This window comes from Kogia breviceps, chromosome 7 (genome assembly GCF_026419965.1).
Source record: "Kogia breviceps isolate mKogBre1 chromosome 7, mKogBre1 haplotype 1, whole genome shotgun sequence".
NCBI lineage: Eukaryota > Metazoa > Chordata > Mammalia > Artiodactyla > Physeteridae > Kogia > Kogia breviceps.
Window position 1 is genome coordinate 25,660,383 of NC_081316.1, and position 22,816 is coordinate 25,683,198.

The window sequence follows — 22,816 nt, forward strand, 5'->3', positions numbered from 1 at the left end:
CAAAAACACCCTTGATCTCTATCTTGTGGCTTACATTTGTATTGCTTTCGAATGTTTAAAGTTCATTGTTCGTTTCCTATGAACTGTTCGAATACTTTGCCCATTTTCTTTTTGAGTTTTTGATCTTTTAGTGACTGGACTTTATATTAATAAATGTAATACTTTGCCATATGTGTTGGGGATATTTTTTAAGTTCGTCTTTTCACTGTCATTGTGATACTTTTCCCATGCACAGATGTAAATAAACTTTATGAATTAAGTTTACTCTTTTCAGAGGCTTTTAAAGAGCCTTCCTGGGCAAAGATAACATTTCAGTATATTTTCCAATGGTTCTTTCTTGTGTTTTTGTTTTTAATGTTTAAATCTTTGATCTATCTGAAATTAATTTGGTAGAAAGGGTAAAATAGGAATTCAACTTTATTTTGGTAGATACAGTTATTCTAGCACCATGCACTGAATAACCCAACATTGCGATTTGAAATGCCACCTTTATTATTTGCTGATTTTCCATATATCCTCTTTTTGAACCATCCTGATCTGGTGATTTATCACCATTGCAGTACTCTTTATTTGTGGTTTTATGTTCTAATATGTGGGTGGGCCCAGTGGTCCTCCTTTATTAAACTTTTCCAGTTTTAGTTTCTAAACCAAAGTAGTTTAAGCAAGCTACTTAACAAAGCTCTTGTGTATTAGTTGAATATCCTGATTTTGATACAAAATTATATGTCTTTTAAAACATGGTTTTCTTTCTAAATAAATGTATACTTATCAGTGGTGGAAACTGATTTATTCCAAAGAAAAGTATACTTCTAGGTAATTTTTTTCCCCTAGACACATGACTTGAAAATTTTTTTCCCAACTGCTATTTTGACAGAATTGCGTGGTGAAATATTAATTGCCACTAAGGGGGGAAAAAAGGAAAAAGAAAGGCATTAGGGGCAATGCTTCTTCCCTCTCTATATCCCCTCTTGAATGTTACTGATACTTATTGCCATACTGTGGATTTCAAGAAGTCCTACAAAAAAAGTAAAACCAAACTTAGTACAAATTAACATTTATCTGAATTTTTTGAGTATCACTTTTTGTGGTACACAGTAGTATTCTGAACAACAATTTGAGAAGTAATACTTGTATTTATGCCTCAGGTCCAAGCTACTCTTTTAGGTATTAATTTTTTAAGATTATATTTCTGTAAGAAAAATAAAACTACCTTATTAAAGAGTTTAGAAAATATTAAAAGAACGGGGAGGGGGAGTCACCTGTACTTCTACCACCTATCACCCAGACATGACTACTAAATATTTTAGTACAATCTTTTCAATCTGTTTTATTATGGACTTCTTTTATAGTTTTCATTATGCTGTACATACACTTGTAAATCATGCTTTTAAAACTTTCACATCAAAAATAAAAATTCTGGGTCATTTCATGCTTTTCCTTTGTGGCTCAGGATGAATTCTGTATAGCAGTGTTTCTCATTGTTGGTCCAGGGACCCTGTGGGTTCCCAAGACTTTCAGAGGACCTGTGAGTTCATACTGTTTCATAATAGATTTAAGACATTATTTGCCTTTTTCACTGTTAATCTCATGAGTCTACAGTGGAATTTTTACATGAGTTGATATTGCAGAAGGTAGAGTGCAGAAGCAGATAAGAAAATCCAGCTGCATTTTGAAGTCTGACGTTATATAGATTTGCAAATATATGTAACATAATCTCGCTGAATTTTAAAGTTATTTTTCATTAAAATGTTATTTATGTTAACATGTAAATAATTTTGTTATTTGTACACGAATAAATATCTAACATTTTTCTCAGTTTTAATTTCTAATATGGTAAATGCTGAAATAACCCACATGAACAAAAGCTCTTTGGTATACTCAAGTGTAAAAGGGGTCCCGAGACTACAAAGTTTGAGAACTGATGCTCTATATTATTTCCTGTAAAAGATGGGTTTATTTTAGTTTTAAAAATGTTTTTTAAAAGTATATGTTCACTTGATTTTGTTATTATGCAAGAGATTTATGATAAGATAGTATATATAGATTATAGGAAACACAGACCTTTTTTATAAGAGGACATTTTTATGCTTTGTACTGTGATACTGCATCTGGGGGCTGATATGTTGTGCTTGAATTAAATTAGGCCTGAGATTTTTAAAACAGTAACTTCAGTTCATTGTTTTTTTTCTCCCTAGGCAGCTGAGTATGTCCCAGAGAAAGTGAAGAAAGCCGAAAAGAAATTAGAAGAGAATCCCTATGACCTTGACGCTTGGAGCATTCTCATTCGAGAGGCACAGGTTTAGTGATATAGGATTACATTTCCTTCTCTATGGGTCCAATCACACTACTTGGTTCTGCAGTAAATAATACATTTATAATCCTAACATTGTAAATGCTGTTTATTGGTTTTCAATTTTAGAATCAACCTATAGACAAAGCACGGAAGACTTATGAACGCCTTGTTGCCCAGTTCCCCAGTTCTGGCAGATTCTGGAAACTGTACATTGAAGCAGAGGTTAATATTTTATTTTATTTTTTCTTATATAGCTTTTGATGGGAATTGCAACATACACTATAGTGATAGAAAACAAATTAGGAACATAGATAGCACAACTAGGACAAGGAGGATTTAAAATGTCTCTTGCCTTTATTTTGTAAAATAGGTATGAAGGAGTAATTAAAATGAATTTTTGAAATTTGGGTCTTTACAAGCTGATGATTGTTGCATTTTGGAGTTGCAACAACATTAAAACAGTTTCAATGGTATTGGAGTGCTTTAGCCTTTTATTTACTTGTCATGTGTCAATTTATTGCCTCCTGTGTCATTTATTTAGAACTCATTTTTCTTTTTATTCCTATTTACAAACTAATATGAATGGTATTATAAGAAAATACAGAAATGTTAACTTAGTTTCATAGGGTATTTTGAGTGTCTGGTTAAATGAAACCTTTAGGTGAAAAATTATTTTCGATTTTAATTTTGTGAAAATGCATGGTTTGTCAATAAATGTAAGCACTTCAATAATTTAAAGAAACGTTTTTCTATAGGATAAAGTTTACATTATACAGGAATAAGCTAATATGAACTCAAACCTATGTAATCATAATTTACCCAATGATACTTTGTTTTTTTTCTAACTCTCTTGAAATTTGAAGTCAGGCGTGTTTATTTTAAAGAGTAAATGCCCCATTCTTGGTTATGATTAGAAGGGAAATGTTCATTTTTGAAGACCGGAATTAGCAATCCAGATGATAATAAAGTGTGAATGTATCTATAACAGTTGGCACCAAGTAGTCATTTTTCAGGTGATATATTAATGAGATGTAAGGGGTAAGATGGGAATAGTTGATATCCACATTAAGCTGAAAATATCCATTTCTTTTTATGACTTAAGTATTCTTATTTGAGTATTAATTTTGTAATATAAATTCTCAACATAATCAAGTACACTGCAGCCTCGTCATAACATATTCCACAGTAGCTGAAATTTGATAACATGTGGGTCTGTTTTGGACCTATCAAAGGGCTTTCGTCATCAGCAGTACTGACTTCAACACAACACAGTGTCACCTGTGATGTGTCCCTCAGAAATGGACCCAACCAACAGCAGATTTAAATTGAGGCTACAGTGTACTCACTGTATTTGTGCTGTAGTTTATATTGTATTACTTTGGGAGATGGGGAATTACTGGACAATAGCAGGAACATTGTGTGTGTGTTAAATTTTTTCTGTGTGGTTGTGTATGTGGTATGTGTGTTTGTATGTGTGAGAGAGATTGTACCTTATGTGGAGTCTGGTTGTGGTTTTGGACCAAGACCATATACTTAAGGTTTTATCACTTATCTTTTGGGACCATTTCCTTCCTTTAGTATATCTAATGATCAGAGTAGACTGGCGTGGAATTCACCAGGTGAGTGAATAGGCCTGTCTGAAGTGTGCTGAAGCCAGGATCACCTGTACTTGGTCTTCATTCCAGTTTAACTTTACATATTAGCTTATATGCAGACTCATCAGAAATTAACATAATTGGTACATGATAGTTTTGTATAATGAAGTAGTACGTTCTGAGTTTTAGAAGTTTCTTTCAGTTTCTCAAATGTTCGGGTATTATTCATGCATTTTATTATAGCGTAAGTGAAACTGAAGTTGGCTGTTAGATACCCCATTCTGTAAGTATAAGCACAGTGACTCTGTTTCTCCCATTTCCTAGCTAAAAATACAAACTGCATTCTAAAAAAAAATTCTGAGACCAGATGTTATTCCAGAAGGCTGAAAGTTGTCTAAATAACAGGCTCATTTCGTGTAATATTTCACAGCTGTTAGCAGTTGCCTGATTGATTTAGTTGGTAATGTTTGCAGTTTCACACGCATACACACACAAATATGAATGTATGTATAAAACACCTTTTGAGAAAAAAATGGTAAAGAATATATATGTATATTTTATAAATTTTATATTTCTGGTTTAGGAATTAAGATGTTAAATTGAATGCAAATTTTAAAAATGCATATCCTGAGCTATGTTTTCCTCTTTCTTAATTTGCTCTTTATTTTCACAATTGTTCTTTGTTTAGCCTGTGAGGGGCTAAAGTTTTCTTTGGCCATATCACCCAATGTGGCCTTTAATATTTCTGGAGAAGACACATTTATAATACATTAAAATCTGAAGTAATAATAAGAATGTCTTTAAAGATAATACTAACAGTGTTTACATAACATCCTGTATGCACTCTCAAGAAAATAAAGTTTTGTTAATACATTTGTTGTAACTCAGTACTTCATGGTGGGAAAATTGTTTATGTTCAGTTAAACCAGTGTGTGTGAGTCCAAATACATTTAGTTCTTTTCTAATAGAAAATACATACATCTTTAAAAATGAGATAATTTGCTTCCCCAGAGAAATTTCTTGTAAATCCTACTTAAGAACAAAGTGGCAAAGGAAGGGGGTGTCTTTTAGGGGTTTGGGGAGTAGGGGGGTTACCTTTAAACTTGAAACATCAATTGCAAATGGGAGCATATAAATAATTTTTAGTAAAGAAGTTAATGACACCAGTCTGATATTTTTAATATTTGCCAGTATATCACCTTTTCTCATATCTGAGCACTTAGCAATACTACTTGCTAAAAAGCTACTTGTATAAAATTTGAACTTTAAAATGTCATCCTTAATTCATTACCCACTTTTATTTTTGTTGCTTATTGGAGGTAAAATTCCTTTAGGACCAACATCTATATATTTATAACACATACATAATTTCAAAATTAAGCCAAATTATTTTAATGTTGTGTATATTATGTAGGAGGTCACATTTCGCCTCAACTGCTTGAAATTCTTTGCTTTCTTCTTGAATTCCAAAATGCTACTAGCCATATCATAAGAGCAAACAATTGTATGGCTCTTCTTAAAGTGATGCAGTTATAAGTATAGAGTCTAAATTGTTATGATATGAAAATAGTTTTGCTGCTGCTTGATTTTAGTAAAGAAACATTTTAATACATCTCTAGTTCATATACAGATGTTTTAAATCTGCAGTGCAGTATATTTTAGAGTTTAAGAAATGGGAGTTTTTAAACACTAGAGTTAAGTGAAATATCCCTTTAGAGCCTAAGTGCTCTTTAAAGAACCCCTTTTTAGAGTGGTCAGAAGGGTCACTAAATATTAGCAAATTGAGAAACTTTATAGTTTTGCTACATTTTTTAAGTTGCTTTTCCCCTTTTGGTTTCTGTAGCTCTTCATGTAGCTAGGTAATCAATGTGACAGCATGTAAGCTACAAATAACAGTGTTAGAAGTAAGTTGTTTTGAATTGGGCCACATTCATAAGAAATTTTCTTATGAAAGGATTTTTTTATTGTTAGCTGAAGGAGAAATGAAGAAGGTAATGCTGCTGGTAATAGCAACAATGTATCTTGCTGTCTGTGAAAGCTGTAATTCTTTAATAAAAGTATGTAGAGAATTGATTGCCTTTTATTAAAAACCTTTTAATGTGAATCCTTTTCTTATAAATACTGAGTTGTGACATATTTCAGTTTTTCAAAATAACCTTTCTACTTGGGAAAAATGGCTTTTAAAAATACCTTTCTTCTTGGAAAATCGAAGTGAACTCAGGATGGAACATGGGTGACCTAAATTGAAATAAACTTCACTGTCAATACTGTTTTAATTCCTCTAAGTAGCAGTTTAAACTACTGTATTATATTTTGTATATATTGAGCAATGTGATTTTTAAATGCAGAAAAAAATTTTTAATTATCATATAGATTTCTTTTCTATACTTCAGCTTGCAATCTTTTTTTAAAAAAATCTGTACTCTTTTCTTATAGATCTGCTCTTTTCCTGTTTGTAATAAATGTTGGTCCATGTCTGTGTGATTATTCAGATTGTTCTCTAAAATGCAATGTGCTTTTTAATCTATAGTTTCTTAAATGCATATATAAATGTAGTGTAGGGGTATAAAAGGGAACATTTTGCAAACACTGAAGTGAGTGATCAAATATCTGAAAGTGATATGAATAATTACTATTTTTAAAACAAAGGAAATATTTACATTTACTGTTTTAAGTAGTAAACTTCTGTTTTAGGTCTTACTGAAATATCTAACTCCATTCATTTTCCCTTCCATTATTGTAACATAGATGTTTAGGTTTTGTCACTTCCGCTAACATGATCTATACATTTTTTTCCTTGGAGCCTTTTCTTTCCACCCCAGGCTTTGCAAAATAAAACTATTTGCAAAAAGTTAATTCAGATAACAAAATTTCTCTTAAAAAAAATCTTGTCTTTTTATTCTTTATGTCTTCTAGGTAATTTGTTATTTTATGTGAAGTGTAGCCCTTTATTTTCAGGCAAAATCTTGTACTAATCAACCTGATCATTTTAATATTTCTTTATAAAAATTTATAATCATTGAGTCATTTATAAGAATATTGGGGAAAAAGGTTCATTTTTTTCCCCCTCTTCAAAGACTCTTAAAATTTTTAGCCAGGCTTTTTTATCTTCTGTTTTTGTGTATCTAATAATAGTTATGGTATATTCTGAAAAATCTGGAAAAGCCATCTCTAAACGGATTTTTTTTAAGGTATATAACATTGCAGAATTCGTTGTGAAACATAAAGGGCTATTGGATCATGCAGTTTGAGGTTTCCCTGTGGGTAGTAGTTTAGCTTAAATTTCTTGGGCATTTATGGAATAGCATAGTAATGTACAATACCAAGTACTTAGTGTTTTAAATTACCGGGGGTTGTAGTCAGTACGGTCTTGGGGGATTAATCTGCTCTACAACCCCCTCACCATCCCAAGAGATACTCATTAAAGGTAGGCTCCAACATGTGGTGTCCATGAATTAAACACAAACTCCCCTAAGCCTTTTATAATACTGTGGAGATAGAAACCTCCATATTTGGAGACAGAACTAACCCTAACATGAAAAGCCTTTTTTAGGGTGCTCTGCGGTTTTGGTTCTAACTTTGAGCATAAGGGAATCTGGTGGCAATTAATTGACTTTCTCTTAAAAAACAAAAAGACCTCATAAAGGCTCAAGCGTTTTCTAATGGGTTAGTGTGTGCTTCCAACTTGCAAACAGCTGTTCCTTTTAAATGAATGAGTCTGGCGCAAGGCATTTCCAAGAAATGAAGATGTCTGAAATAATACTAGTGATGTCTGTGAAAAGCTGTACTTCTAAATGTGGACAAGAATGCATTTATTTGCTTGTAAATAACTTCCTTTTTAAACTTTAACTTTTATTACTAAACGTTTTTACTCTTAGCAACTTTGGAGCAGAAAACAAGTAGTCGGTTAGTATAATGGCATAATAAATTTTGTATAAAATTTTCCCCCACGTATTCAGAATCTGCAGCAAATTCAACAAAATGGTGAATATTTGCTTTGAATACAACCTGTTGAGAAACTAAACGGCTTTTCTAAAGCTCAGGAAAGCAACCTGGGGTAAGTTTTACCATTTTGTATGCTAGGAAACCTCCAAAGAAAAATTTTCTGTTTGGAAATGTTAAGTGACATTTCTGAAAACTGAATCTGATGTCAAGGACAGTATTGAAATGTTGTTTTGGAATAATTACTTTGAAATGTAAAAAGGTCCAAAGATAAAGTCCCAAAGCTATTCTTAATCTTCCTAGTACTTTTTTATTCATGTTACAGAACATGTTCAGTTAACAACCTTTTTTTTTAAATACAAAGTTTTAGCTCTAGCATATACAGATAACATTATTATAAGTCTTTGTCTAAAGATTTCTGTATATGGAAAACAGTCTTTTTTTTTCTTTCAGTTTATTGAGATACAGTTGACATGCAGCATAAGTTTAAGATGTACAACATAATGATTTGATATATGTATGTATTGTGAAATGATTACCACAGTGTTTAGCTAACATCCATCACCTCACATAATAACAAGGGAAATGGTCTTATATGATGACAATTTCTGTAACTTTTTCATATTCAATTTGAAGAAAAAAAGTGCTGACTATTTCATGATGGTTTTCTTGAAATTTTTTTAATTCAGCAGACTATGGCTATTTATGTATTACATATTTAAAGCCAAAATGGATATTAGGTTTAAATCAAATTTAGAGCTGAAAGATGAATTAGCTTATTAGCCCCCTGTTTTATACATATGTAAAATAAGTCAAGAGATTGTTATCCCTTAGAGCCAAAGCTTGCAAATAACATAACTTTAGGATCACCTGGGAAGCTTTTAAAACATTCAGGCTTTGTAATTATTATTCCTGCATTGCTGACTCAATCTCCAAAGGATGGACATGTGGGATCTGTTATTTTTAGGTGTTTCTGGTAGCCAGTTTTGGTAACTGAGGCTTTCTTTAGAGGGCAATAATTGAATCTTATTGCCATGAGTATATTTCATACCTGGCAGAATACTCCCTATAGTTGTCTGGAGTATAAATTGATTGTTCTTTTGACTATACCATGTTGTGGTTTATCAATCAGTATATAGTCAATCAAGAAGTAATCTTTAGAGGTATCTACTAATTGCTTGGTAGTATTTTTGACAGTGTGGAGACTATTAAATCTGCAGTCAGGTTTAGGGTTGCGTTATTGAACTTGGTCAGTTTTATTTTTATTTTTTTGAACTTAATTTTATTCCTGGGTTTGAAGCCTGATTTTCTAACTCCATAAACTTTTTATTTTAAACACAATATAATCACCTAAGTGCCAAATTCTAAGAATCAACTTGTAAGGAAGTCTCATGTGTTAAGAGGGGGCCACTTAAGCTGTGGCTTAAAAGGGTTACTGCAGGGACTTCCCTGGCGGGATCCAGTGGTTAAAGCTCCCCGCTTCCGCTGCAGGGGGCACGGGTTTGATCCCTGGAGGTTACATCCCTGGTCTGGGAACTAGGATCCCACATGCCATGCAGATGCCCCCCCCAAAAAAAGATTACTGCAGCTGCTTTTTTTTTTTTTTTTTTTTTTTTTTTTTTTGCGGTACCCGGGCCTCACTGTTGTGGCCTCTCCTGTTGCGGAGCACAGGCTCCAGACGAGCAGGCTCAGCGGCCGTGGCTCACAGGCCCAGACGCTCCGCGGCATGTGGGATCTTCCCGCACCGGGGCACGAAGCCGTGTCCCCTGCATTGGCAGTCAGACAGACTCTCAACCACTTCGCCACCAGGGAAGCCCTGTGATAGCTGACTCTTACCCTTACTCCTGAGAATTTTTAAACATATGAATACCACATCTTCATATTTTCAGATTATTAGCTAACATCCATTCATTTAATTAGTACTTGAGTCTTTGTAATATAAAAGACTTTCTCATTCTTTTGGGGGGTGAAAATGGATTGTTGTCGCAGAGAACCATTCATTATTTCCAGCTATTCCTGTAGTTCAGTTTCGATTCATTTCTAAATTTTTCATTACACAGATGAATGCGTTTAACTCATGTCCCTTTATTTAAAAAAATTTTTTCCTTAGTGGCTTTCGATAGTTTTTAAATGAAATGTGATTTTTTAATGGTATTTTTAGTATTTCTAGTTAATGTCTATTCTCAAGAGAGTTGGCTCTTTTCAGCTATAACTCAGAATTTTGCCACCAATGATACTTATAAAAGTACTCAAGTAATATCCAAATTTCATAAAACTTAAATGTCAAAAATGACATTACTGGGCTTCCCTGGTGGCGCAGTGGTTGAGAGTCCGCCTGCTGATGCGGGGGTCGCGGGTTCGTGCCCCGGTCTGGGAGGATCCCACGTGCCGCGGAGCGGCTGGGCCCGTGGGCCATGGCCGCTGGGCCTGTGCGTCCTGAGCCTGTGCTCTGCAGCGGGAGAGGCCACAGCAGTGAGAGGCCCGCATACCACAAAAAAAAAAAAAAAAAAGACATTACCTTAACAGAACAGCTGGTGAAAGTGTAGATTGTCATAGAAGAGCTTAAAAGTATTTGGGGAAGATTGCCAACAAAATAACTTGGTTTCCTGTATTATCTATACATTTATTTTAATTCTTTCATCCACCATTTCCTTAGATTACCAGTTTTAACTATTGTGTAATAAGTGACTTTTTTAAGGTTTTGTGGTTCTATTGATTAGAATGTTAGTAGGTGAGAAAATGCTTAAAACATACTCATTATTTAGATTATCATTCTTTTAGATTAAAGATTCAAATTATATGTCCATCACTTAACCTGATTGACCAGTTTTTAACATCTGACATAAACTTTTATCAGTTCTGTTTTTCGTGAACCATAGGGGATTGGGTTGCATACATCATGCCCTCAGTGTATTTGCTAATAACAAAGATATTCTCATACGTAAACAAACTTATAAAACCCAGGAAATTTTACATTAATAGAATTTTAATCTGCAGTCCGTTTTCTTCTTTAATTATCTAATAATGCCCTTTAGAGCAGTTTTCTTTTAAATGAGAATCTAATCCAAGATCATGTATATCGTTGTCATTCCTCTCCAGTCTACTTGGATGTTGAACCGTTCCTCAGTCTTAAATTTGATATTTCCTCATTAGATTCAGGTTATATAAAGTATAGCTGAAAAGCTACAAATGGTTGTGTGTCCTCTTCAGAGACACGTGACATTCATTTACCACTTACTGATGATGTCGGTGTTAACCATTTTCTCTACTGTGTAGTTACTGTTTTTATTTTTGTAACTAATAAAATAGTGGGGCGATATTTTGAGACTGTAAAAATCCTGTTTCTCAACAACTGCCCACTCAGTTTTGAATCTATTACGATTTTTGCCTGAATCAGTGATATTTTTCTGACATTATCTAGGGTTTTTCAGTGTATTTATTTTTGAATATAAATATGTACTTAAAGTTCAAGCTTATTTGTATTTGAAAACTGTTGTAAAGTACTAGTTTCTCCTTGCCCTCATTTTTTTTTTCCTTTGGAACAGCTTACTAATAGAGGATGATTTACAAGATTTTTGCATTTTATGATTGTAGCAAGTTTTCCAAATATAAAATCATATTCTGTCAGTAATGCTTTTAAATTCTCTCAGAAATCATAAGGGGAAGATTTAAAAATTTGCTCCCCAACTCATACAGAAACTTAACTGGTTGTATATTTTCATAACAATCATTGTAGGCTATGGGAAGTAAATATATTGATTTACTTAGTTGACCAAATGGCAAATTATTTCAAGTAAGAATACGTGTTTTAAAAGTCATGAGATCTTTGATTATAAAACAGGTTAAAAAGTGAGTCAAAAAGATCATCTGGGTAAATATTTGTGTTTGAAAATGCTTTATTTTTCAAGTACTTATTTAAATTCTCAGTTGTTTGAGGTACAAATTAGAAAGTTAACACTTTAAAGGAAATAATTTCTCTATTAGCAATTAAAGGGTGCTTAAAGTATGGAAGTGGTATTTTCCCCAAAGTAAGCTGTTCAGTTGTGCATTTAAATTTCCCAGAGTTCACAGAATAGTTGATGAGATTTATACTTAAAGAACAGACATTCCAAGTTGAAAGAACTTATTTATATATGTCTGTGATTTAATATTTTATGGTTAGTTGGGGTAGTTATTTGCCATGTGTCTCAATGGCATGGTCAGAATTCTCCCCGTTATTACTAAGACAGTGGCCTGATAATTTTTGCTAGTGTGGAAAGGATGTTTAAATAATTGTTAATTTATTTTAAAAATGCAAGGAATTTGTAAATTTTAATCTACAAAGGATAGTGTGGAGGAATAGCAATGACGCAGAATTTGGAATCTGGTGACCTAGGATTTACTGCTTTTAGCTCTTCCATTGAATCAGTGTGACCTTAGGGAAGCCATTAATTTTTCTCTTTTTTGCCTTCCCAATTTTTTATGAAAATTCTGAACCAAAAGTCAAAAGAATAATTTAAGTATTACAGTAAATACCTATACACCTTCCTTGATTCAATGTTATGTTTTGCCATACATGTTTATCTTTCTCTATACAAAGAATATTGTCCTACATAACCACAATACCATTATCCCACTGAAAAGGAACAGTGTTCTAATATAATTTCATACCCAGCTCATGTTTATATTTTTCCAGTGGTCTCATATTCTTTCTAAAATGCTCTATTTCTATGATGAATGAAATCACTTGTATTTTATCTTCTTATAATGGTCCTTCTGCTGGGCCTTTTACTTAAATTTAACACGGAGATTTCATATTATTTCTTACACTTGTTCCTTCCCCTTCCCAGTAGGAAAACTAATGTGAATTCAAGTGTTGTTTCCAATAATTTGTAAATTATGACATAAATGGAAACATCCTAGTAGCGATTATAGACAAGAGCTGTCTTTATAATTATCCTGATATTAGAGAGTGGGGTGGGAATTTTTTATAGTTTTATTACTAAGAGGCAACTTATTCTAAATTTAAATATACTTGCAATGAGTTAAAAGTTTTGAGGATCTTACCCAAAATATGCATAGGATTGTACTTGTTCTTAGAAATAAGCCGGTGTTTTTCAATTATATCACATTTTAAGTATAGATCTACAAAACTAAATTTCATGGAAAAAAATATTCTATGTGCACGTTATTTGAAGAAAAGAAGAATGTGTGAGGATGATATTTTTGGAGGTGAAATATTTTCTAGAATAGATTTTTAGAAATAAAGAGTGCATTTATAAAATCCATTGTTGATTTTCAGTTGTTATTGATAGTGATTTTTTTCCTTATTCTGATTACTTGCTTAAACAGTAATAGCTAAAAATAATTAGGCCTTTAATATATTCTGGGCACTGTGTTTAGTACTTTACATGGGATATCTGACTAATCACTGTTTACCTTTTGAAGTAGGTAAGTATTATCCCATTTTTTTTTAATGTTCAGCTTTTCTGAGATCTAGAGTTCTTAAATAGCTTTCTTAAGATAACAATACTAAAGTTTAAGCTACTGCGAAGTAAATAGGAAAGCTGGGGGCTTTATACTCAGATAATCTAATTTCTAGGTCTGGGCTCCTACTCACTAACCGCTGTACTAACAACCTAAAGGACCTAAAACACAGTTGTAGAAATAGCTAAATAGGTTCATAACTGACTCCTTTTTTCTTTGCTCAAGTGTTTCTTGCATTCTTATTTAGCTATTAGGATTTGGGGGTACATTTGAAAAAATACGTGTAACTACTCAAAACCACATAAAATTGCTACAAATATTTTGGAAGATGGCATAGTACAATAACTAACCCATAACTGCATCTTAGGGTTTGTATAAAATCTTAGTTCTAAAATTCTACTTTGCAGAATTCTGTTTTTACCCTTTATGGTTTTTAAACTTTTCTGCACTATGTATTGGTTCAAATTTCAAAGTAGAAAGGAATTCCAAACACAAAAGCAGCAAATCTTAGCAATTCTGACCCTTTAAGAAATTTCTAAGAATGTATTTTTTATAGCTCTAAGTATTTATTTACATTCAACATTAATGTGAGAACAAGAAATTTTACCTTTCATTTCTGATTTAGCAATTAGGAATTTTATTAGGATGGAATTTTCTCAAATCAAGGCCAAAATTTAGAATTTAGGTAAAGTATGTTACCTTTCAGTCTGCTTACTGAATGGCTATCTCTATACTTTTCTTTCCATAGAAGTCTTGCAAAATAAGTTTTCTGATAGGACAGTCTGTACTTAATTGTGATTTTTTTTTTTTTTGAGGGGAGATCTTTAAAATGTTTGAAGTTATGAAGCAAAACTTCATGAAAAAATAAAAATGAAAGATTAAGGGCAGGGAGCACAATATCTAGCTTCCTTTTTAAGAAAAAGTGAAAGAGGGTGTTAATTCCTATAGTTAATGGGAAAATCACATTTATTGAAGATCAGCATTCCCAGTTATTTGAACCTTGTGGTTGATCAGACTTAGAAATTCAAGACATACTTTTTGAGTACCTCCCCAGACTATGTCACTGAAAACTGAAATATCTTCATGCATCTTCCTGATACAGTTCAATTGATTCTAAATAAACCATTACAATGTTATATCAAAATTTAAATTACTTACCTTATAAGAGAATTTAACAGTTCTAAGTTTCCCACGATTGAAGAACTAGAAATTTCATGTATTCTGTAATGCTTATTCTTTTGGGATAGGATGATACTTTTTGGATAGGAAGAAAAGTATAAGCTGTACTTTAACTTTTAGGAGATTCTGTGCAGATTAAAATATGCAGAATTCTGTTAGCAAGTCCTTTTGGCAAGTAATTTTACATGTGGAGTCCTTAAAAGTATCCAAAACAGTAGGTAGAATGAAGATGTGCAGATGCCTATTGATATATTTGCCTGGATTATATTCAAATAAAATTGCCTGAAGTGTTACACTGTTTTTTCTGTATCACAATTGACTGTTGAATTTATGGATTCTGAAAAAAGTCATCTGCTATATTTTCAGGCCCCACACCATCTATATATTTTCATAAATTTTTATGTGGCTTCAGGTAAAAACATACATGAAAACGCCTTCTTTCAGGTTCTTGCTTTCATTTTATATATCAGGGGAAGATGGAATTAACTTTAAAGTATCTACTGAGTAAATGCATGCTAGACACTTAGATGCTATGGACACATTCAAATTTATACAGTTTGGTGTAGGAGACAATTATAATACTAGGTGGTAGGTGCTCTGATTGAGGAAACATGGAGATTGTATGTTAGGGTGGGTCAGGGAAATCCTCTAGAAGAACAAGACTTTTTTTTTAACATCTTTACTGGAGCATAATTGCTTTACAATGGTGTGTTAGTTTCTGCTGTACAACAAAGTGAATCAGCTATACATATATCCCCATATCTCCTCCCTCTGTGTCTCCCTCCCACACTCCTTATCCCACCCCTCTAGGTGGTCACAAAGCACCAAGCTTATCTTCCTGTGCTATGCGGCTGCTTCCCACTAGCTATTTTACATTTGGTAGTATATATAAGTCCATGCCACTTTCCCTTACCCCTCCCCGTGTCCTCAAGTGCATTCTCTATGTCTGCATCTTTATTCCTGCCCTGCCACTAGGTTCTTTAGTACCATTTTTTTAGATTCCATATATTTGCATTAGCATACCGTATTTGTTTTTTCTCTTTCTGACTTCACTCTGTATGTCAGACTCTGGGTCCATCCACCTCATTACAAATAACAATTTCATTCCTTTTTATGAGGAATAAGACTTTCTAAATGGAAGTATGAAATTACACACAGAATCCCTGGCAAAGAGAAGCACTAGTGCCGAGGTATCAATGAAAGGGAGAAAAAACATGCTCTGTTTGAGAAGTTGAAACAGCTTCATAGTTTTTAAGCTAAGTTTTGCTTCTAGCCCCTCGCAGTATTGTAAACAGATGACTTGTGACTGTTTCATGAAAGTGTTCTTAATTACAAAAACACTAGCTCAATAGTTAATCTAGAATTGCAGCTAAGCTGTTAGGAAAATAGAGCTGGAGGAAAAGTATGAACATCTGAAATTTCATAATGGCTAGAATTATGTGAATGTAATTTTGCTCTAGGAAAACCGTTAAGTTGTGATATTTATAATTGTGGGCCTTTTTAAAAACTCAAATGCCTACAGAAATTTAGAAGTTAAGTGAGGGGAGGTTTCCTTTACAATTTTCAAAGAAAATTGCATGTTGGTTAGAAATTCTCTTGGTTTCACTAATTTTTACTTTGTATTTGAGTCTTAAGAAAGTAATAGAGTTAAGAAGCTATGAAACCTTTTATTCTCTATAATAGCCTTCATAGAGTTTGAGGAAATGACATTAATTGACCAGAGTATTCACTTTGGAGGAGGAACAAAGCCTTTTCAAAGGGAGAAAATTAGTTGTGTTTTATTGGTAGGTTAGACTTGAGTAGTTACTTTGAAAAAGTTGGTTCCTAGAAAAATTTTTGCCATGAATAAAATCTGTTTTTAGTAAATGCCAGTCCCAGGATACCACATTGTCAGTATGTCTAGTTTATCCACTAACATAGTTCCCAGATTGACTTCTGCACACACACTCAAAAGATTGCTCATCTGTTACATGAATTTTATTAATGAAGAAATGTATAGGACACTATCCTTTTATTTGGTTAAATAAGTTAATATGCAAGTGTGTGCTAAAAGGGGAAGTTACACCAAAGGAACAAAACTTTTTAAATACCACTTTACACTTTTATTGATTATAGTATTGAGGATTGAAACTTGGTTTTGAATAAAACCTGAAACTCATGTTCTGATGTCTTGTGAGTATTTGGGGAATACTTAAAGACTGACTAAAATTTAGTGAAAGCTCAAGAACTGGGTTTCAAACTTCTCTTTTTGACGAAAAAGTTTGTAAATTTCATTCTCTTAAGTTTTCAAATTTTCGTGAAGTCCAAAAATCTATTAGGGAGGGTAGATTGCCTATCTATGGCAGTATGTTAAATTAATATGAGGAGGGAAGTATTAATAAGAATTGTATTGGTGTAATAATGATAATGTATATTTTAGAAAGACGGTATTATATGAAACACAATGTTTTACAGCAGTAAGTAGTTGAGAAATTATAATGGAACTTTGATCTCTGAATTAGCAAGTTCTGGCTCTTGATTGGAATCTTCAAAAACAATAACCAGGGTCCTATTTCCAGTAGAAATTGTATATAGGTTTTTTAAAATGATACATTTTAATGAATTTATATCTGTAAAGTAACATTTTTATATGTTTAAGAATCAGTTATTTCTTAGTCATAAATTCAGATAGGTTGAATAATTATTAGAAAATAAGTGTATGGAGTGAATACTAGGATACCCACTTAAGTATAAAATTTTGTGCTTGATAGCTGCATGATAGATAATTCACATAGTAAAGTCTCTGCTTCAGTCACTCAGGCCTCCTTAAATATTCTAGACCACATTCCCACCTCAAGGCTTTTCTATACATTAGCTATTTTATCTGCTCTAAAGATACTTATCCAGATAGCTGCTTGGCAAAATCCCTTGCTTGCTTCAACTTTTTGTAAAAGTGTTATCTTCTCAGTGAGATCTGCTCTTGCCCATATTCTAAATTGCCACCCCCATTCCCAACACCTCAAAACTCATCCTTTCCTCTATTTTTTTCACCTATAGTGCTTATCTTCTAGTATACTGAACAGTTTACTTATTATAGTTTGTATTTTATACATTGATATGTTTCAGGAATCTAGAACAATGCTTGGCACATAGTGGCACTCTAAATATTTGTTGGGTGAAAAATACACAATGGGAAATAAAACTGAATTTATCATATTATTTTGCAACTTGAATTTTAATTTCTAAGAATTAGAGTGTAACATCAATTTATAACAATGTATTATTTTTCATCAAATTATACGTGGCCAATATCTTTACTGTTAACATAGGTTTTAAAAATGTCTCTACAGTTTTTCTAAAAATACAAAGAAACTATCCTTTTGAATTGTCTAATACCATCAGCCATTTAAGTATTTTAGAATAAGCATCATTGACATTTAGAATTATTCTATCTTGATGTATGACCTAAAAGAAAGCTTTTAAAAGAATTATCCAATTTTAAAGAATTACAAAAGGGCATTACTAATTTACCTAGCATTTTGAAGTACCTTAAAAAAAATTGCTTGCTTGTAATTCTGAAATGCTTTCAGATAAAACTTTAAAACCTGGTATAGAAAATACCTGACTGGTTACAAGAAATATTTAGGTGTATATATTGAAGTAAAACTTCTGAGACATTTGTATGTGTATGTATGAGTTAAAAACAGGAGTTTTCACAACTTGATTTATCAAATTTCACAAGTTGTTTGTCAAATTAGTAAAGCATAAACATTTTAATTCTTACCCCCCCCCATTTTCACTTGGACTAATGTATATGTGCACAATGCCAACATCCAATTGATGAGTGGAAATTCTTTAAGACATCTAGATATTAAAAAATATAGAAAGTTCCTGTTTTAACTTAATCCGTAAACTTTATATAGATTTATTTTTTAAAAAAACAAGTATAAAATATGAATTACTCCAGCTTTTGTCCTTAAAAACAGTACTTCTGTTTTAAATGTTATTTATCATTTTACTTTTTGTTTTTGTAACTTTCACCCAAACTTCACTTACTTTGGCATGGCAAACATTAAGGGTAAACTCAAATTGCTGGTTTATAAAGTATTTCAGAGAACTGAATTACACTTACTTGGGAATTCTCCAATACATTAGAGGAAATATATTTGGTTTCTTAACCTTTGAAATTTAGTGTTTCAAAAAACATTGGATTTTTAAGTTTTTAGTTGCTTTTCAAGATAGTTTGCATACAGAATTTTTTCCTAATATTTTTGAAGCCAGATGTTAATAAAATATATTGAAGAAGATTTGGGTGATATGGTGAGCTTGGTTACTCAGATAAATGGTCTCACTGAAAACAAAGGCTGCCGGGCAGAATTTTAAAACGTCTTGAAGAACTGACAGCATAGTAAAGAATTACCAAGCCAAAACCTAACTGGAAAAGACACACACAACAAAAATAGGAATGCTGGGAGATAAGCTGAGTTCCTAAACTGTTTTTACCCTGAGAGCCTTTGTCAAACTGGGAGAACTTGAGCTTAAATTTCAAATGCTTATAGGAGTTCAGGTAGCAAAAGTCAAAGCCCAAGGCTTGCCCAACAGGACACCCTCTTCCTCTAAAGCTGTGTGTAGGTAATACTCAGGATGACAGTGAACCAGAAATAAATCTGTACTGCCTTATTAACCCTAGAAGACTGAGGAAAGTTGGTGTGGTCCTGAACAGAGCAGAATGGGGAAGTCCTGGGATGTTTCAACAAGTTGGCACTTGCATGGATTTGTGGTCCAAATAAATATCACTTGGGTGGTTCAAAAAAGTTTTGAACCATGCATGTAAGGTGGCCTCAACCTGAATTATGCTTCTAGGTGCCTGATAATCTTTCTCAGGCTTTTTTTGGAGGAATGCACCTTCATCCTAAGCCACAGAAGAATATCCACGAATGTTTTTCCAAGGAAAAGGAGTTTGCTTGTTAAAAACTAATCATGTAAAAAAAACATACAGCAGAAACAGATCTGCAAAGACTTCAAAGACTAGAATTAAGTTGGAATTAGGTTAATAACAGATTAGACACAGGTGAAGAGAGAATTGGAGAATTGAAGAAATCCAGATTGGAGTTTAAAGAAACCATGACATAGGAAATATGAAAGGATTAAGGCCACAAAGGATAGAGTGAAAATGTGTCTAACTGAAGTTCCAGAAGTAGAGGAGAGAGATTGGGCACAAGCACAATTTGAAGAGATGAATACTAAGAATTTTTTTAGGATGATTAAAAGAATTCAGCAGATTCAGGATGCTTAATGAAGGCCAAATGATTAAAAAAAGAAAAATTCCCATGTAGACACAGAATGAAACTACAGAAAAACAATGAAAACCAAACCCATCTCAGAAGCAGCTGGAAACAAAAGGACAAATGGCCTTCAAATGAATGGCAGTTAGGTTGACAATTTCCCAAGAGCAGTAGAAGCCAGAAGACAATGGAATTGCCTCTTCAGTTTACTTAAACAAACCTGTCAAAAGTTCTATATGCAGGAGAAAAATCTTTATGGGGGTGAAGAAAGATATTATAGGTGAGGTTAATAAAATAACATTGTCAAATATGTACATTTTTTTGTTAGGTAACAAGTAGGTTTATTTAGAGAAACATTCCACAGGCAGAGTGTGGGCCATCTCAGAAGGCAAGAGGCCACATATGTATTTTTTGACATTTCTCATTATAGTATATAACTTCCTCAAACTAAAAAAAAATTATATATATATATAAAGAATATTCTTGTTTCGGTAGTATCCACCAGATTACTCAATATTTTTCTTAATAAGATTTTCCCTCCAAAGTCATTCTCTTCTAATGAAAGTTCTCATAGATGAAAGGACTTTTGTTAGAATTGTAATTCATGTTATATTTTTACCTTCATTTTTTTGAGGAAAATGATTATGAATTTTATTTTTATTTTTATTTATAAATTGGTAAATCTTATTTGGTTTAGTGCCAGAAGTTTATAAAGATTGTGGCATGCAACAGTTTTTTTGTTTTTTTAATTTTTAAATTTAATTTTATTTTATACAGGAGGTCCTTATTAGTCATCAGTTTTATACACATCAGGGTATACATGTCAATCCCAATTGCCCAATTCATCACATCCCTACCCCCACCCCGCTGCCAGTTTCCCCCCTTGGTGTCCATACGTTTGTTCTCTACATCTGTGTCTCAGTTTCTGCCCTGCAAACCGGTTCATCTGTACCATTTTTCTAGGTTCCACTTATATGTGTTAATGTATGATATTTGTTTTTCTCTTCCTGACTTACTTCACTCTGTATGACAGTCTCTAGATCCATCCACGTCTCTACAAATGACCCAATTTCATTCTTTTTTATGGCTGAGTAATATTCCATTGTATATATGTACCACATCTTGTTTAGCCATTCATCTGTCGATGGGCATTTAGGTTGCTTCCATGACCTGGCTATTGTAAATAGTGCTGCAGTGAACACCGGGGTGCATGTGTTTTTTGAATTATGGTTTTCTCAGGGTATATACCCAGTAGTGGGATTGCTGGGTCATATGGTAATTCTATTTTTAGTTTTTTAAGGACCCTCCATACTGTTCTCCATAGTGGCTGTATCAATTTACATTCCCACCAGCAGTGCAAGAGGGTTCCCTTTTCTCCACACCCTCTCCAGCATTTGTTTATAGATTTTCTGATGATGCCCATTCTAACTGGTGTGAGGTGATATCTCATTGTAGTTTTGATTTGCATTTCTCTAATAATTAGTGATGTTGAGCAGCTTTTCATGTGCTGCTTGGCCATCTGTATGTCTTTGGAGAAATGTCTATTTAGATCTTTTGCCCATTTTTGGATTGGGTTGTTTGTTTTTTTAATATTGAGCTGCATGAGCTGTTTATATATTTTGGAGATTAATCCTTTGTCCGTTGATTCATTTGCAAATATTTCCTCCCATTCCGAGGGTTGTCTTTTCGTCTTGTTTATGGTCTCCTTTGCTCTGCAAAAGCTTTGAAGTTTCATTAGGTCTCATTTGTTTATTTTTGTTTTTATTTCCATTACTGAAGGAGGTGGATCAAAAAAGATCTTGTGATTTATGTCAAAGAGTGTTCTTCCTATGTTTTCCTGTAAGAATTTTATAGTGTCCGGTCTTACATTTACGTCTCTAATCCATTTTGAGTTTATTTTTGTGTATGGTGTTAGGGAGTGTTCTAATTTCATTCTTTTACATGTAGCTGTCCAGTCTTCCCAGCATGCAACAGTTTGTTAAAGTAAACGTTGACTTTCGGATTTTTACCCATCTATATTACTTCAATAATCTTATTATTAACTGTTATAAACACTTTAAGTAATCTTGAGTGACATCAATGTCTTGTTCCATTAGTTAACATCCATTTTTAGGTTTGAAAATTATCTAAGTAAGTTAAAATTTTATGGTAGTACTTCTGTACTTTGTTTTATCAGTTTGTGTTATGGTTGATTGTTTCTTTTACAAATGCTTAAATTCTACTAGGTATTTAGATGTTGCAAAAATCCTTTGCCTTAAAAAGTACTATGAGTTAAATAGTTTAACAATATTATACATCTTAATATCTGTATGCATAATACATGTTCTATTACTTGTATACATTTTTGGAGTATTTGGAATTTTTTTTTAAGAATTGATGGTTAAATATAGAAATATGTTTAAACATGAGAGAAGCCCCAAAAGGTTATATATTATCTAAAGAGTTTTAAAATACATATTTGTATATTTTAAAATATGGTTCAAAAACCCAAGATATGAAAGGGACCTACAGGGAAAACTTTTTCATCTATCCATCCTTGAGTCACCCAATTCCCCTCCACAGTGAAAAATGTTCAGCTTATTTTTTTCCTCTCCTTTTACATGAACAATTGCCTCTTAGGTTTTGTTTTGCACCTTGCTTTTTTTTCTATTTTGCTTAACAAAGTAAATTTTAGAGAGTGTGTATTTTTATTTTTACAAGTACTTATTCCTTATTTTGTTTAATCTGTCTTCTGCTGAAGGACATTTAGATTCCTCCTAAACTTGTTTTATTACAAACATTACTGCATTGAATATATGTGTACATGTCATTTCCATCTGTAAATATATCTAGGTTATTCCTAGATGAGGAATTGCTGGATCAAAAAGTATGAGGGATTTTTTTTAACCAAATTGCCTTCCACAGAGGTTGTAATAATTTGAAATCCCATTAATAATCCTTGATATTGAAAGTACACTTCTCACAACTTGTTAATTCAATATATTATTATACTTTAAAATTTTGCCAGTGTTCATAGGTAAACAATTATAATATCAGTATGGTTGTGATTTGCATTTCTCTTATGTATAAGATTGAAC

At 32.7% G+C, this 22,816-nt stretch overlaps 1 protein-coding gene across 1 annotated transcript in view; it reads left to right on the plus strand.

Annotated features, from left to right (window-relative positions):
* CSTF3 (cleavage stimulation factor subunit 3) overlaps positions 1-22,816 on the plus strand; it is a 70,120-nt gene that overhangs the window by 11,852 nt on the left and 35,452 nt on the right. The window contains exons 2-3 of the mRNA XM_059069873.2: positions 2,196-2,297; positions 2,420-2,515. Coding sequence (XP_058925856.1) covers positions 2,196-2,297; positions 2,420-2,515 — 198 coding nt within the window. The remainder of the gene's footprint in view (positions 1-2,195; positions 2,298-2,419; positions 2,516-22,816) is intronic.